The sequence below is a fragment of the Lissotriton vulgaris genome, chromosome 5, assembly GCF_964263255.1.
Source record: "Lissotriton vulgaris chromosome 5, aLisVul1.2, whole genome shotgun sequence".
In the NCBI taxonomy this organism is placed as follows: domain Eukaryota; kingdom Metazoa; phylum Chordata; class Amphibia; order Caudata; family Salamandridae; genus Lissotriton; species Lissotriton vulgaris.
In genome coordinates, this window is record NC_141693.1 from 3,848,448 (window position 1) to 3,866,891 (window position 18,444).

Here is an 18,444-nt window from a genome sequence, read left to right on the forward strand (position 1 = left end):
TAGCCTACAGAGATGAACAAGTGGGTTTTGATGGCCCTTCTAAAAAGGGTCAAGCTGTTGAGGGCCCGAATGTGAACAGGAAGGGAATTCCATAAATCTGCCGCCAACACGCGGAAGGAACGTCCTCCCATCCTGCTAAGCCTGAACCTAGGCTTGTTCGCCAGATACTGGGCTTCGGATCTAAGGGATCGCGAAGGGACATAAGAAGAAATAAGGCCTGTCAGGGCCGGAGGTGAAGACAGTTTTAAGATCTTAAATGCCAGACAGAGAACCTTAAATTTGATTCTCTGTCTGACCGGAAGCCAGTGCAGAGAGGCCAAGACAGGAGAGACAGAACATCGTCTCGGGAGACCTACAATGGCCCGTGCAGCAGCATTCTGCACCCTCTGAAGCCTCGTCGCCTCAGCCTGATTGACTCCAAGGAGCAAGGCACTCCCGTAGTCTATCCGAGAGAGGATAGAGGCCTGAACCACCAGTTGACGTGTGGGAGGGTCGAAAAATTTGAGAACTGGTCTAAGTCCTCGCAGAATGCCATAGCAGGTGGCTGCTGTCTTCTTTGTATGGCTGGCAAAGGAAAGGTTAGAATCCAGCCATACCCCCAGATTTTTAACTTCGTCCACTGGAATAGGCATCGCCCCCAGTTCAAGAGGCCACCACTGGTCTCCCCAGAGTTCCGCCTGCTTCCCCACAATCAGAACCTCGGTCTTTTTTGCATTAAGCTGTAAGCAGTTGTTACGCATCCAGCTAGCCACAGCTATCAGTCCTGCCCGGAATCTGGGCGCAGTCACCTCAGGGTCCCCACTGAGTGTCACCGCCAGCTGCGTGTCGTCGGCATACGATGTCATCGTAAGGCCATATTGCCTAACGACAGCAGCCAGCGGTTTGACATACAAGTTGAATAATGTGGGGCTGAGGGCAGAGCCCTGAGGGACTCCCAGTTCCAGAGAATGGTACGAGGACTGGCCAGGTGGAATGGCTACTTTAAAAGACCGGTCCGAGAGGAATGAGCGGAACCACTTAAGAGCCTTCCCGACAATCCCCACTTCCTCCAGACGCCGCAGCAAAATGTCATGAGACACCGTGTCGAACGCGGCGCTCAGGTCTAACAATAGGAGCGCCGCGGTCTGCCCCGCGTCTAGCACTGATCGCAAGTGCTCAATCATGAAGAGCAAAGCCGTTTCAGTGCTATGTTGAGCACGAAACCCATTTTGAGTCTCGTCAAGGATGTTATTACGCGAGAGGTGGGCAGACAGAATGGTATTCACGTGTGCCTCCGTGACCTTGGCGGTCCAAGGCAGGAGGGAGATGGGCCGGTAGTTCTCCGGGAGCAGGGGGTCTGAATTCGGTTTCTTCAAAATGGGTTTGACCACAGCCTGTTTCCAGGGTAACGGAACCACGCCCTCTCTGAGGGAAAGATTGATCAGCTCCATAATGGGCTCACGACAGAGAGGCGGGAGAGAGGCGAAAAACTCCGGTTTCAGAGGATCTGAGGGAGAGCCAGATTTGATTTTAAGGCTCAGAGTATCGAATACCTCATTGGACATACTCGGCAGGATTGACAGAGTTTCAGGCACCAAGACCTCTACTTCGCTAGGAGCATCCCCGGGGGCAGCTGGTACGAATCCTCGGTAGATTTTCTGTACTTTCTCCACGAAAAAGGATGCCAAGCTTTCACAGTGCGAGTCCGTACAGATTTCTTGCGAGGTGGCCCGTTTCCCCATCAGGTCTTTAAGTACCTTGAAGATCAACTTAGAGGGGTTGGGGCTGTTAGAAAACTCAGCTGCGTAATAGGCGGCCCGGGTTTGGCAAATAGCTCTGTGGTAGGACTTAAGCTGGGCAAAGTAGAGCAATTTTAACGCGGGGTCGAAAGCTTTTCTCCAAGCCCTCTCAGCTTGCCGGCAGGTTCTCTTAAGCTCGGCAAGCGCCTCATTATACCAAGGGCTACGATTTTTCACATGACATTTTGCCCACCGCATTGGTATTAGAGAATCAAGGGCAGTAAGAACCCAGTTGCAGAATTGTTCATAACCCTGTTCTGCATTCTGCAGTTTGTCCAGGGGTCGAACCTCCAATAACCTGACAAACTCCTCCAGCTTAAGTTTACGCCAGTCTCGCTTTAAACTCTGTTTACCTGCAGGTTTCAGTTGAGGGGTGTCAAGGGGACATGACACTTTAACCAATAGGTGGTCAGTCCAACCCACCACCATCGGGTCAGCTGATCTAGCCCGAACTAAGGTGGTAAAGAAAGGATCCAATATATGACCTCCTGTATGGGTGGGGGAGGTGACCAGTTGGTCAAGTTGCAACGCTTCTAAGTCCGCCAGCAAAGAGCTGATGGAAGGGGATGACGACTGATCCAGATGTATATTTAGGTCACCAACTATATTGAAATTAGAGCAAGTTGCAGTCAAGGAGCTGACTACATCCACAAGGGCAGCCTTGAAGGCGGTGTCATTCCCAGGAGGACGATATATAAGCACACCGCTGAAGGTAAATTGATGACTAACCTTCACCTTAAACGATGCGCTTTCGCACATAGGGAGGTCCAAGGCCTTCCACTCCACCGGGAAACACGATTTCGTCGCCATGGCTATACCACCTCCCCTCGTCGAGCGGTTTAAGATAGACACTGTATAGGTAGAGGGGAAAGCCAAGTTAATGATGGCAGTGTCCGCGTCCTGTAACCAAGTTTCGGTCAGGAAGATGATATCGGGAAGGTCCACGTCGATCATATCGCGTAGTGACTGATGGTGTTTGACCAAAGATCTAACATTGAGACTCCATATGTTAAGGGCTTGTCCGGACCATTCCGTAGGGGTACCACGAACAGTCCTACTGACTGGACGGACTCCAATGGGAGAGGTCAAAGAGAAATAACCGCAGGTACACTTATAAGGTCCTGAGAGAGGGGGTAAGGGGTCATGATAACAGACCCGAACATTATCTCTAATAGATATGAGAGCGGCACGATCGTACCTGAGCGCCGCCATGGCACACTAGCTGCTATAACGGGACGAATCCGGAGCCCATAGCCCGCACCCGCTACCTCGACGCGGACGAGCGCAGACGGGCAGGACTCTGGCACGACTCCGGCTAAGCGACGGCGTCCCACTGCGCGTTCCCGCTGCGCGGGAGAGGGCAGCTTTAAATAGGCGCCTCCCTAGACACCTCGAGCGTCAGGACGCTCCAAAATGGCGCCCGCGCTTGAAAAACTTACCCCAATCCAAGATGGCGCCCACGATTCCAGCCCCAGGGACCCGGACCTGCCAAATGGCAGTGCAACTTCCAGAAATTAAGTGGGAGTAAGGGGGCAGCCCAGAGACAGATGTCGATTTAAAAACAGGGGAGAATCAACATAAAGTAACCGAAATCCAATAAAGGTGAGTTTTAAAAATGTAAATAGCGCAAAACGCTAGCAGGGCGACCTGCGCAGAAGCTACAATGATCAGGGCAGAGAGCGCCTGAGTAACGCCTTAAATAGGCGCCTCCCTAGACACCTCGAGCGTCAGGACGCTCCAAAATGGCGCCCACGCTTGAAAAACTTACCCCAATCCAAGATGGCGCCCACGATTCCAGCCCCAGGGACCCGGACCTGCCAAATGGCAGTGCAACTTCCAGAAATTAAGTGGGAGTAAGGGGGCAGCCCAGAGACAGATGTCGATTTAAAAACAGGGGAGAATCAACATAAAGTAACCGAAATCCAATAAAGGTGAGTTTTAAAAATGTAAATAGCGCAAAACGCTAGCAGCGCGACCTGCGCAGAAGCTACAATGATCTTGGAACTAAAAACAGTATTCTTAGCCTTAAAAGCCTTTCAGAAAGAGCTATACAGGAAAAAGTGGTTGATACAAACGGACAGCACTACAACTATGTTTTACATAAACAAACAAGGAGGGACTCACTCTGTAGCACTATCCAATCTAGCACAGCAGATGTGGAGATGGGCAATCCCAAAAGGAATAGATATGTTAGCGATTCACTTCGCAGCAATTGTAGCGTACACAAGAGGGGGAACAGGTAAGAGTTTCTTCACCTCACAGGTGGTCAAACGGTTCCTAGAGTGACCAAAAAGAATTGCACCACCAAAAATGGTGCTAGCACCAACATGGAATCTAAACATCGTTTCTAGCAGAATTAATGGAGGCATCTTTTGAACCACTGCACAAAGCAACACTGCAAAAGCTTACAATGAAAACAGCATTTTTAGTGGCAATAACATCAATACGTAGAGTTAGCGAACTACAGGCACTAACACTACAGGAACCCCATTTGCAAATACATAGTAACAGAATTGTCATGAGGCCATGTCCACAATTCATGCCAAAGGTGGTATCAAAATGCCACAGAAATCAAAGTATACAGATACCAAGTTTCTTTCAAAATCCAAAGGACAAAGCGGAAAGAGCTTTACACACACTTGATTCAAGAAGAGCAGTCCTGTATTAAGTGAAAAAACTAAAGAATACAGGAAAAGAAAACAGTTATTCGTATCCTTTGCAAAACGTTTTCAGCACAAGCCATACAACTGTTCCACAAGCAAGCAGGACAAACTTTACAGGAATCTTCAGGGGCGCATTCAACTAGGAAAAAAGCAGCAACAATTGCATTTCTTGCTAATACTCCAGTACAAGATATTTGCATGTCTGCAACATGGTCTTCTGTACACACATTCACTAAACATTACTGTGTGGACATTCAAATGAAAAAGGAAGGACAAGTAGGACAGAGGGTCTTACAGCATCTATTTCCAAACCAAAGTTCATCTTCCACCCAGCCACCACAAGACTAGCAAACTGCTACAAAGTCTATGCACAGCATACTGAATCCAGAAAAGATTCACGCTGCAAAACTAAGTTTCTTACCTGTCAGTGTAGTTTTGCAGCTTGAAGAATTTTCTGGATTCACTAACGAACCCACCCTCCTCCGCCATGGAAGAGAACGTAAGGAGGAAAAATAGAAACAAATGACAAAGTAAAAAGAATCTGAAGATGGCTACCAAAGGTGGGGCTTCCGAAGGAACGCCGTCAACGTCACAGGAGGGCACCAAATGGTACTACGTTGTCGACTCCCACCAACAAACAAACAAAAAAAGGGAAAATACTACAATTCTGGACCCAACAACTACATGGCGGAATAATGCATAGTGAATCCAGAAAATTCTTCAAGCTGCAAAACTACACCGACAGGTAAGAAACTATTTGTTTTGGGATTATGGGTTGATAACTGGTGTAAACACAATGTTACTCATACGGTCTCTTAGATCTTTTTCGTGTCCTTTTCTTTCTCCCTCTCCCTCTCTTTTTCCATGTTTCGCTCCTTTTCTCCCTTTTTTGTTGTATAATCTTACCGGTCCACTGATTAAGCGATTTGCTATACAGGTTGTGTAAGATTTGTTTTTTTTCCGTTTTACAGCCATTTTACAGCCATAACCCTCATGGGTAACGACCCCACCTGTTCAGTTGGTGTCAGATCTCGGACTTGGCTTGTTGGACTCCATTGCCCAAGATGTTTTTACATCCTTCCCAGGAGGGGAGACCTAGCCACAGTCTTTTAAGATCCTTTTGACATCACAGCATAGCTTCATTAATGAGGACTTACATTTTTTTTTTTTTTTTTTAAGACATAAAGATGGATCAGCTGCTGGTGGCCTACGGACAAGGCAGAGAAGTTACAGCAGTAACTAAAGCAACGGTGGCCAGATGGGTCTCTTCTGCGATCCAATTCTGCCATGAAAAAGCTAACAAGCCGTTAACTAGAAAGACTAAAGCGCACTCCTCCACAGCCATATCTACATAGGCAGCTGTGTTCGCTAGAAAATATTTTCTCTGCTGCAACATGGAAAAGTGTCCACACTTTTACGCAGCATTAGTGTCTCCAATCTACGCAAAGTGAGGATGCTGCTGTGGGCCAGGTAATACTGTCATCTCGTCAATTGAGGTGGGCCTTTTTGTTTGATAAAGAGGAATTCTACATAACCTTCCTAACATGCGCAACTTTGCATGCTATCTGTGGCTTATGTATGTTTAGGTCGAGCCTAAAGCAGTGCATGCGCTGCTATAGGTAATCAACCTCTTGGAATCACTTCAGCTCGTGCATGTGGTGCTCCCACGCTATTGGCCTTTGCGTCTGGCTTTAGTGCGCAATTGGCCAAAGGCGTGTGGATGTCCCAGCTTCAATGGTTCTAATTCTAGCAAAAAAAGTTCTTGAGGTACCGGAGAGGTGGCCAACAATATCAAAGACCATACAACTCTAGACAAAGAGCCTGGGCAAACTACCAAGGGCCACCGATATACCAGCCATACCCATATGGACCTCCACCGATGGGTGGCGCATACCCACAATGGGCACCAGCATATGAACCGAATTACCATGCACCACCGCCTATTTTAGGATCACAGCCCGGACCCAGATGGGGGAGGAACAGGAGAGGCAACAACGTGCACTGGACCACAAATGCACAAGAGGACCCCGAATGTCGATACGGAGCATGACTGGCTCACCCAGCAACCAGCTATCCACCAGCAAGAGGGACGCCTAGTGGTGAACATCACCACCCATGAACTCATGGCAACCCAGAGAAAAATCCTAAAAGGGTTTGGGGTTTGTACCTACCAACAGGTTGGATAAATTTAAGATCCATGCAGAAATGCAAGAATTTATCAGAAAATTGAAACTAAAGGCCTATTTCAAGGGTAAGGAGACAACCGCCCTTGCCACCTCAGATACAGGTCTTAGACCTAAATCAACTTTCACTCCACCAGATGCCACACTACCAATCGAATTACTGACCCTGTGCCTCATGGGAACAGTCCAGCCCGAACTGCCAAGCTATGTCTTCCCTGGACCGGAAACAAGCATCCTGGGACCGGATTCGGATTCATAATCCTCATCAGCCAGGCTATCTTGAATCCAGTGGCTAAGTGAGCAAGGGACTCACTGATTTGCATATGGCCATGTCTGAACTGGGGTGGCTGAGTGAGCTAAAGAATGGTAATGGATTAAACCCAAATCAGTTGACCGAGGTTGAGTGTTTGATTTGCTCAAACGCTCCGTCCATCATCCCCTTTTGTATCTATTGAGTAGTGGGCACTTTGCTCATTTAGACCTCATCCCTTTTGTGCAAATACTACCACTGAGTTGTGCCTTTACTCATTTCATTATTCAATGGTCATTTGTTATTTTTGTCATTAGATTTCACCTGAGATACTCCATTCTCTATTATTCTATTTTTAGCCTAACTGCGACTAACCCCGATTTGCTATAAAACCACTAATGTGTGGCTATGATGATTAGTTTTACACCCTCTTTAACAATGGCGACCGTTTGTACCTTACTCTACAACACTGTATAGCAACGGCCTGGTAAAGACTCCTGTTTACGTTTTACGGACCCGCGCATGCACGTCTATTAATTATAAAGCCAGAGCCTAATCAGGGCTGAGCATAACCCGGGACGTTTCCGCCGGAACACACACTAAGCCTCGCGGTCTAGTTTTCTACCGCTTACGATCCTCTATCGGTTCTCTGTCTCAGCCTGCATACAGGGACATGCTGCCTCTTGTGTTTACTATAGCCAATTATCCAATTAAGGGCTGTATTTAACGACCTCCTCCTCCCGCTCCTCTCACAAGCCATGGAGGACACGGTCGGGTGAAGTAGTAGCCTCCCATATGGGAGTACGGCATAGCCGAGTCCAAGCTAGGAGTCTAGCCTTTCTTTCTTTTACTATATGGTGGCGCAACTTTGTTCTCAATACCATAAAACTTTTCCCATACAGAGGGCTCGATTAAGCACAGGGTCCCCTACGTTTTTCTCCATGAAGACACTGGATTGTAAGTATGAATTTTGCTTTCTGCCTGTTTACGTCTGTTTCCTTACTATACTGAAAACGAAGACACACTGCTGGACCACAATTACCATAAATGTGTGTGTGGTGTATGTGATTTAATGTGTGTGCCATGTCTAAGTCAGTGTTTTTTCTAGATTATTGCACTTACACTATTTTTAGCCCTCTCTAGGTTGTATGATCAATGTATGTTTCACATATTAAAGGTCATGGCAGACTCGTCTGGAATCAGCCGATCCAGCTAAATGTTCCTTTTTATGCCTTGTCTTTTCAGAAGAAGATAAAGATATTATCTTGTCACCATATCATACTGAGCTGATTAGGCATTTCACAAGTAATACATAAACATAGCATTCCTTATGTTGTGGCATTATTTCACTGTCTGATTGTGAGCAGGGTAGGGATCTGTGTACCCGTCCTGATGAAGAAGTATCCAACTTCGAAACATGTTGACACAGACACTTAGGAGGCTTTTTGTACATTAATACATTTAAAACCTCCGCCTCACGTCTTTTAACAATACCAGCAGGAGGTTTATTAAAATTATTTCTAGTCCTACCTGCCAGGTATTTTTTAACGTTCACTCACTATTTACCTCTGACCCTACCACTCACACCCACCCTCTCTCACACACTACACATAGAGGTCACATCAAGTGCTCTCGCGTATTCAGTGGTTAGTAGCACGCCGCGCCCGTAGAGGGGTGTGAAGACCCCTATGATGAAGGGCCCTTTTGGTGTGTGAGGGGTATTTTAAAAACACAATGTGCTTCCCACCAAAGTAGGAACCACATCTCCATTAAGACCGTCCATTGGGTTTCACTTTATACCTTGTGGCATATAGTTATAATTATAGTAAGGGGAGATTGAATCCACTCACTGTGTCCCGTTGGACGCTCCCTCTCTTGATTTAGGTAATGAGGCTCTTTCATGGCCAGATTCAGGTTTTAAGTTTCGTATTTACTGCTTCAGATGATTTATTTTCCAAGTCCCTGGAACTCTCTCTTCTGGCCCCCCACTCTTGGCCCCTCCCCCACTCCTTCAACCACGGTCAAAACACTGGGTGTTAAAATGAACAACCAGCTCATCCTCCATTCACAAATTAGCTCGGTAGTCTCCTCTTGTTTCCTCACCCTCCGAACCATCAGCACTGTCTACCGTTTCTTTTCTCCCCAGGCACTTAAATTGATCATGGCCGCACTGGTGATATCACGGCTGGACTATGCCAATGCCCTTTACAACGGCATCCCAGCATACAGCCTGCGGAGGCTTCAGATGGTCCAGAACCAGGCGGCCCGGTTGGTCTATGGTCTTCCACGCTATCATCACTCCACACCCCTCCTCAGGGAGCTTCACTGGCTTCCTGTTAAGGAACGTTCCCTGTTCAAGATCGGCTGCATGGTCTTCCAGGCTCGTCTAGGCACTGCCCCCGCCTTCATTTCCTCGCTAATAAAAGATTACGTCCCCACTAGAGAGCTTCGTTCTTCCTCCAAGTCTCTCCTTCAAATCCCGCGTTTCAAACGGAAAAAGTGGAGTGGAACCACCTTTTCTACCTTAGCGCCCACCTTCTGGAATTCCCTCCCCGATCACCTTCGCTCTGCCACTCATTATCTTTCTTTCCGTAAAGACCTTAAAACGTTTCTTTTCAAACAGGCCTTCCCCATGTAACTTCCCTTCTCCTCTACGACAGGTTTTTATTTCTTTGACTCAGTTGCCTAACTCTCTACTAGCGCCAAGAAACCGTACGGTGCACGCTGCGCTCTATAAATGTTTTAAATTGGAAATTGGAAATGTAGTTTTCTTGTCTGTCTTTAGATTGCCAGCTGATTGTAGGTTACTGTTTCCTGACTAACAGGCCTGTCCATTTTCCCCTTCCTCCCAACCCCTGGTAGGTTTTTGTGGAGTCCGCTCCCAGGCCTAACCTCTGGTAGCAGCCTAGCCACAAACAACTATAACCTTTAAGTGTTCAGCAGAGCACATTTTCTTTCACGATGAAAAGCTGATAAAACATGCCCATAGTGGGATTTTTTTTATTTACATGGTGATATGATGTATAGGTGAGGAATTATCTAACTTTTTGGGCCCAGAAAGGTGCTGCCTCGCTCACATGATGTTAGTTTAGCATAATTTGCCTACACTGCCCTCCATGAGCAGGTCTGAGCTACATAAACTATATAATTGGGGAAAAATGTACAAAACATTACAAATATTTTTACGAAAACGTAGGATGATGCCAATAAATAGCATCATAAAATGATGGCTTGAAAAAAGGTGAAAAAAACCAACTCTTATTCCTGATGACTGCTATAAAAATGTCCACTCAAAGTAGGTCTCACTGGCACTGAGGTCTGGTTAGCAGGCTTCAGTGGACTGAGTCAAAAACCCAGCAGCAGCATTCGAAAAGTTTGGGGGATAACCAGGCAATAAGAAGTATTTCCTTTTAACACTTGGGCGACAGGGTGTTGTGGGTAGTGGCTCTCTATTCAAACCATCATCACAACGTAGAAGGTTTTTTCTTAACCGCTTCACGAACGCAATTCTTGTTAGAGCATCCGTGTATTTTATCAATCTAGTATTGAATACACCCTTTAACCCTGAGACTGATTATCCACATGGGTGTCTGATTAACCCTAAAGCAAATCCCAAAGCTAATTCGGTGGAGTTAGCAACCTTTTCCATGATCTCTGCATTTCTTTTCACTTCATCTAAAGCAACAGTTATATCATACTTTGTATTTAAAGCAGAAAAGAATCTAGTAGTATTTGAGGCGCCCGCCTCCTCTGCAAAAATTCATCACCAAAGTGTCTCATAGCTGGAGTATCGTTCCATGTCAAAACTAAGGATAGCATGGTAAGTCTTGGAATCCATAAATGAATGATGCATACCACTGTTGCTGAATGCGCTTGTACATCAACAGTCCATCGGGAAGTCCAAATTCATGAGGAGGTAGTTTGATAGGAATATTCTCGATCTCAATGTTACATTTATTATTTCCAACAAAAACTCTGTTGACATTTGCTTTATGGCGCTCACAGATATACCCTAGCTCGGGGTTTGCAAGATGAATGCCATCTGGCATGTTTCTGTTAAAAGGGTTGGTAACCTTATCAGAGCCCTGATCCAAAGAGGGTGATATAACGGCACTCTCTTGCAGTCTCTGCCCATAGAGAAAGAGATTAAGGCAAGTACAGTTGTAACTGACTGCCACACATTGAAAGAGAAGCTACCCCCTACATGATCAGGCAAAACGGCATGCAATTCTTTCAAGAAAACAGATTAATAGTTTATAATGTTCCAGTAACAGCATATAGGAATTGTTCCCATAGGCAGAGCAGGGCCTCCATGTAAGGACAGGTTTAGCACAATTAGGCTTTGAATTGATTCCCCATTCTGCAGAAAATTGTATGCCACCACTAACCAGAGCCTGAAGGCAGTGGCAAATATAACAAGCCAGACCCACAGGGGGGGGGAGGTGGGGGGGTTACCTTGGGTGGAGTTGGTAAGAGGTTGTGGCCTAGCGGTCGACCTTGAAGTTGGGGAACCGGGTTAGAGTCACGGCAGGAACTCCACATCCTGTGATTCTGGGCAAATCACTTAATCTCCCAGTGACTAACAAAACAAAAACAATGTATGTGTCTTTCTGTAACGCAACTGGTGCTCATGTAAAGCGCTCTGATACCTTTGGGTCTAGTTCACGCTATATAAAACTCTCTTCCAAAAAAACAATGCAAGGCAACAGGGGCAGCATTGCGTGGTAGTGGTGGAGCAGGCAGTGAAGGTGGACAAGAAGTATTCTAATCACAGATGGCAGGATAGCAACAGAAACTGTTCTGGCAGGAAATCCGTATCCACTGGCAGGTCAAGAAGGAGGAAAGCTGTAGTCCCTAGGAGGAGCCACTAAATTGTAGTGAGATTAGTTGATCTACATCACTATATTGAACGGCTGTAATGGTGATGTGCAGGACTTGGTAGTTTCCGAGGCAGCATGTACACTCACTCAGCAGGTTGGGGGTTCTCTGTCAGACACTCGGGTGAGATTAATTGAACCTGAGAACAGAAACTATAGACCTATTGTGGATGCTTTCTGCAATGCTTAGTCATCATTCAACTGTAAATCCAACTTAGCACTTGGGGGTGTTTGAGAGCAGCATTATATGTCATCTCATGACTATTTTACATGGGCTCAATTTTGTTTTCCGCAAATGAATTGCGCAGAGGGTCCATAATGCTAGTGGCAGGACATCAGTCTATTTCAGTTGAGTTTCTGATGATATCTTCGCTATCTTGTTCTTGAGGGTACCATTGTGCTTATCTACTGTGTCCACTGTAACATTTGGGTATTGGTGGTGTATTTATTTATGTGAAATTTCTCCTTCAATTGTTGCAGTGATCCAATGTTATTTTATAAATGGCCATTCCTGTCTCCTGCCTGCCTGTTAGTTCAGAACGTTATCATTCAACTGTTTAGGAGTTGATGGCATCTGAAGACTGGACTGCATGGATTTTCTGTTTACTGTTAATAAACTTGGATTTATTTCTACTTTGCTGGTCCTATCGTTTTGGGAGGTCCTGCTTTCATATCCACTGATTCTGGATGATATGTAGATTTGCAATGCTGGTTCATTCCGAGAGCCTTGAAAAATGCCTGTAAAATGCTTCCACCCAGTCCATTCTTCTGGCACTTTCAGCATGCCATGATACTCCAATCCGAGGGATAAGATCTGAGTAGCTGTGTTGGCATTCACATGAACAGAGGGGTATGCCTCCACTCATCCTTAAAACATACACATGATAACTATGACATATGAATGATTAGCATACCTTGACATCTAGATAAAAAAACATCTGAAGGTGCCTGAGGGAGAGCTGTGGGGAAGGTCTTAATACCCTTTCTGGCATTGCATGACCCGCAGCAATGGCATATGACTTGCAATAATTATGGAAGAAAAGAAGGAAGCATACCAGTGCATTGCTGCAGCACGTATCATGCCATCATTGTCAACATGGGAGTGTTCCATGATATAACCTAGCTAGGTTGGGGAATACAGATTTTGGTTCTTACTTGCCACTCTCAAATGTTTTGTTGGGCCTTGCAAGGGGTAGAAAGTACTAGACGAATATCTTATGAATGTTCTCCTGCATTTAAATTATTCATATTCAAGTATGCAACTCTCCCATGATCCGATCCTGCCCACTGTTTTCATCTTCCCCATCTCTCGTGATAGACCCCAAAAGGGAGCCTTGCTTACCAGGCATGGCTTAATCATGGACCCTTACTCAGAAAAGCCTTTGAGAGAAACTTAGATTTCTGTGAAAGATTTTGGGCTTCCTCCAAAAAGTCAAATGTACATTAGCTGTATATTGAACTTTCAAAAGATACCAGATTGAAGAATGTTGTGAAAACATGTAAAATTCCTGAGACACTGTCGCATGGGTGAAAAGTACTGAGTGGCGTCCTGTTACTGATTCATGCACTGGTTTTGTTTGTGTAGTCTTTAAAAAGTATCTTCTCATTTCTGCATCACTTTATAGCAACGTTGTGGAGGTGCAAAGCATCAATTCTGACTCTGACAATGATGAAGGAAATATCTCTTTGGACCTCCATGTCACCTGTGTCACTCCAGACAGCCCTGGTCCTCTGGTTGATTCCACGCAAGACTCTGCCTTTCTAACCCTTGTGAACAGCTCCCCGTTCAGCTCTAGACAGCAACATAAAAGCACAAAGGTGAGTGAGTTTGTGCAGAACGCCTTCTTTTTTTTTTTGTGCCGGGAATGATACTGAATGTATGTAGAGTGGATTTAGCCCGGATTCAGTGGACCACTGTATATAGCGTAGACTTAGCTGGGATGTAATTGAACACAGTATATAGCGTAGACTTAGCTGGGATGTAATTTAACACTGTATATAGCGTAGACTTTGGTGGGATGCAGTGGAACACTATGTATTGTGGACTTAGCTGGGATGCAGTGGAACACTGTATATAGCATAGACCTAGCTGGGTTGCAATAAAGCACCTTACATAGCGTAGACTTAACTGGGATGTAATGGAACAGTTTATATAGCGTAGTCTTAGCAGAGATGCAGTTGAACACTTTGTATCGTGGACCTAGCTGGGATGCAGTGAAACACTGTATATAGCGTAGACTTAGCTGGGATGTAATGGAGCAATGTATATATTGTGGACTTAGTTGGGATACAGTGGAACACTGTATGGATTGTGGACTTAGCTGGGATGCAGTGGAACACTGTATATAGCATAGACCTAGCTGGGTTGCAATAAAGCACCTTACATAGCGTAGACTTAGCTGGGATGTAATGGAACAGTTTATATAGCGTAGTCTTAGCAGAGGTGCAGTGGAAAACTGCATTGTGGACTTAGCTGAGATGCAATGGTCTGGGATGTAATGGAGCACTGTATGTGTTGTGGACTTAGCTGGGATGCAGTGGAACACTGTAAGAAACTGGCTCTATATATACTGCACCAAAGTGAGGTTCAGTGTGTATAGAGTCCAAGGGTCTCAAGAGGTTTGGCAGAGGTTAAAGTTTGATAGAACCTTACTCTCTAAAGTGGTAGCTTGGTCGAGCAGTAAGGCAGTATCAGAGGACCGTGTTAAGCATTTGATGTACACACACAGTCAGAAAATTAATTCACAAACTCAAAAACTGAACTCTAGGCCAATTTTTTATGTGTATAAAAAATATACTGTTGTTTATTTCTAGAACCAAGCAAGCCTGGCACAGGTAAGCATAAAAATGCATTGCAGTAGTAAATTACTTGTGTGAACACAGTTCAAAATTGCAGTATAACCTGTACTGATTTTGGTTACAGTTTAAATACGCACTTAATTACTTTTCATATTACTTTTGCTACACTGTGCTGGATCCTAGATTCAGCATTCGGACATTTCCTGAAAACAGTTGAGTAAATGCGTTTTAGTTAGAGGTACGATTTTTAAAGAATATTATTGTATTTCAAAAGTTGACACTTAGAAACTTTTTCACATAGAATCACCAATGTTATCCTATGGGAGGAAATTCACTTAGCAAGTAGGTTACTTTAACAATACTTTTCTTACTCAGTGCAGGATACCTAGATTCTGCACTGGGTTATTTCCTGAAAACAGTTGAGAAAATGCGTTTTGCTTATTCGGCTGATTTTTAAGGAATATTCTTAGTTTTCAAAAGTCAACACAAACTTTTTGAGAGAAAATGTCACTGTTATTCTGAGGAAAAAGAGGTTATCGTTTTCAAGGTAGATAATCAGTCTTTGGAGTTAGGGTCCTGGGGTTAGACGCAGGGGTCTCCTGGGGTCAGTGATGCACTGTTGTTGCACCCTCAGCGGCACTCGGGCAGCTGGGTGCAGAGTGTTGAGGCCTAATGTTATACTAGGGTTGAGCTCAGGGCAAGTTGGGGACCAAGTTAGCACAAAAGTGGCACCCTCAGCGGCACTAGGGCGGCCGGGTGCAGGGTGCTGTTTTGAGGTCGGGTGCCCTGTTGATTTCAATGGAGATTCTCCGGGACAAAGAAACACTGCAGGCTCGGGATGAGGATCTTCCAGGAGCGACCACCACTTTGAGGGGTAAGTAGGGATGTAGTGAGTTGGTTAGGCACCACTGGGTTGGGCACACAAGGCCGTGGGGCGTCGGGTGCAGGGGTGCCTTGGGACGTTGGATTGTCTTGCTGGCTCTGATTGCGGTAGGGGGTCCTCTGGATTGAGGCTGCAGGTGTCGTCTGGAGGCTTAAGGCAGGTCAAGAGTCACCGGATCTCGGGTCAGGATCGCCTGGGTGACCTCGCATTGTTTCCCACTCCTACTCGGACCGGGCTCAGCGGGTGTAGAGAGGGCTGGATTTGCGGTTTCTGTCTGGCACCAGAAGCTGCAGTTCAAACACGGAGCCTGTCCCTGTTTGGCTGGGTTCCCCAATCAAGATAGCGGGGACTAGAGGTTGTGCTTCACCTCTCCTCCCCCCCAACTTAAGGGTGGAGTTGGCAGAGGTGGGCACACCTCTCTTCCTCACTTGTTTTTCCCGCCGGTTCTCCCGCCCAATGTGGGGGGTAGAACCAGTGGGGACCAGTTGCTGAAAGCAGCAAGTGGTCTGGAGAGGCTCACAAAGGCGGCATGCCTTTGAAGCTTCTCCTTCGTGAACCCTGCCCATCCTGGGGGAGGAGGCTTGGCACCTCGTCCCAGGATGTGCATTGTTTCGGGTCCCCCAGAGCAGCAAGCTCTCGGGGGCCTGAAGTTGGTCGGGTTTCAGGGGGTATCTCTAAGATGCCTTCTGTTGTGCATTTTAAATTAAATCCCACACTGGCATCAGTGTGGGTTTAATGTGCTGAGAACTTTGATACCAAACTCCCCAGTCTTCAGTGTAGCCATTAAGGTGCTGTGGAGTTCGTAATTTATTTATTTTTATTTATTTAAAAAGGTTTTATATAGCGCTACTGGACCCAAGAGTATCAGAGCACTTTACAGATAGGTAACACATTGAAAACAAAATTACATTGTGAGATAAAACGAACATAGGGAAAGGCAAATTCAGTTAGACAAGGGAAAGGAGGAAAGAAAGTAACTAGGAGGTAGATAAGGGAGACAAGGAAGGTTGAAAAAAAAAAGTGAGAATGGGAAGAGGGAGAGGGGGAGCGAAGATAGGAAAAGGAAGAAAGAGGTGAAGGTTAGCGGAGAGTAAAAATAAGGACAGTGTCATTATAGCTATGTTAGGTACCCCAATATTTGTGGAAAAGAAGTACTGAGAGTCTTTTTTGAAGAAAAAAAGGGTAATAGGGGTTGCAGCGAAGATCTTTGGGGAGAGAGTTCCAAATCGTAGGGGCATTACCAGAGAATGCACGTGATTGGGTCTTCTTACATTTGAGTCTCGGGGGGATGAGGACAAGGGCGTTGGTGCTTCTCAAGGACCTGGAACAGCCAGCTTTTTGTAGTTTGTCAGAGAGGTAGGAGGGGGTGTTTAGGCGAAGGGCTCTGTGAGTGATACAAGCCATCTTGAAGGTGGATCTACCTTCAATTGGGAGCCACTTGAGGTTTTTGAAACAAACTGATCCCTCGACCTCTCGCAGTCTGGCTTCCGGGCCAACCACAGCACCGAGACCGCCCTGATCGCAGCCACCGATGACATCCGAGCCCTGCTCGACAACGGAGAAACAGCGGCTCTCATCCTCCTAGACCTCTCCGCGGCTTTCGACACTGTCTGCCACCGTTCCCTAGTGCAGCGCCTCAGCAACGTCGGAATCCAGGAGAAGGCACTAGAATGGATCATCTCCTTCCTCGGCGGAAGGACACAGAGTCCGCCTCCCCCCCGTTCATATCAGAAGCCACCGAAGTCATCTGCGGCGTTCCTCAGGGCTCCTCGCTTAGCCCAACCCTCTTCAATGTCTACATGAGCCCCCTCGCAGCCATCGCACGCCAACACAACCTCAACATCATCTCCTACGCCGACGACACCCAGCTGATCCTCTCCCTCACCAAAGACCCGCCACCGCCAGAGCCAACCTTCACGAAGGGATGACAGACGTAGCCAAGTGGATGATGAACAGCCGCCTGAAACTGAACTCTGACAAAACGGAAGTCCTCATCCTGGGTTCTTCACCCTCCGCCTGGGACGACTCCTGGTGGCCCCCCGCCCTGGGCAGCGCACCCAAACCAACAGACCACACACGCAACCTGGGCTTCATCCTAGACTCCTCCCTCTCCATGACCAGGCATGTCAACGCCGTCTCCTCGTCGTGCTTCAACATCCTGCGCATGCTACGTAAGATCTTCCGGTGGATCCCCACCGAGACCAGGAAGACGGTGACCCAGGCCCTCGTCACCAGCCATCTCGACTACGGCAACTCCCTCTACGCCGGTACCACCGCCAAACTCCAGAAGAGACTCCAGCGGATCCAGAACGCCTCAGCACGACTCATCCTGGACATCCCCCGTCGCAGCCACATCTCCGGACACCTGAGAGACCTGCACTGGCTCCCAGTCAACAAGAGAATCACCTTCCGCCTCCTCACCCACAAAGCCCTACACAACCAAGGCCCAGGATACCTCAACAGCCGACTCAACTTCTACGCTCCCACACGCCAGCTTCGATTGTCCGGCCACGCCCTCGCCGCCGTCCCCCGCTTCCAAAGAGCCACCAGAGGGGGAAGGTCCTTCTACCTGGCCGCCAAGACCTGGAACTCCCTCCCGACACACCTCTGCCTGACCCAAGACCACCTCGCCTTCAGGAAGCAGCTCAAGACCTGGCTGTTCGAGCAGTAGCGGACCCCCCCTCCCCAAGCGCCTTGTGACCCTCTGGGTGAGTAGTGCGCTATATAAATGCTTTGATTGATTCATTGATTGATCAAATCACTTAGTCAGAGATAAGCCTGGCCGCCAGGTTAAGAACTGATTTAATCGGGGCAAGGTGGACTTTAGGGGTGCCTACAAGGGTAGCGTTACCATAGTCCATTCTGGAAAGTACAAGAGATTGGACAACGATTTTGAAATCAGCAGGAATAAAAGGTTTAATTCATTTAAGGTGGAGAAGGGTGAAGAGAGCTCCTTTAGCTGCATTTTTAATGTGGGGGATGAGAGTAAGATTCTGATCAATGCTGATGCC

At 46.7% G+C, this 18,444-nt stretch overlaps 1 protein-coding gene across 6 annotated transcripts in view; it reads left to right on the forward strand.

The window, feature by feature from the left end:
* DAXX (death domain associated protein) overlaps positions 1-18,444 on the forward strand; it is a 343,599-nt gene that overhangs the window by 269,435 nt on the left and 55,720 nt on the right. For 4 of the 6 annotated variants that reach the window (XM_086920614.1, XM_086920612.1, XM_086920615.1 and 1 more), the window contains exon 7: positions 13,377-13,569. In XM_086920614.1, the coding sequence (XP_086776740.1) occupies positions 13,377-13,569 (193 nt within the window). Of the gene's footprint in view, positions 1-13,376; positions 13,570-14,565; positions 14,587-18,444 lie in introns of all 6 variants that reach the window. The other 2 variants (XM_086920609.1, XM_086920611.1) reach the window with 1 other exon arrangement.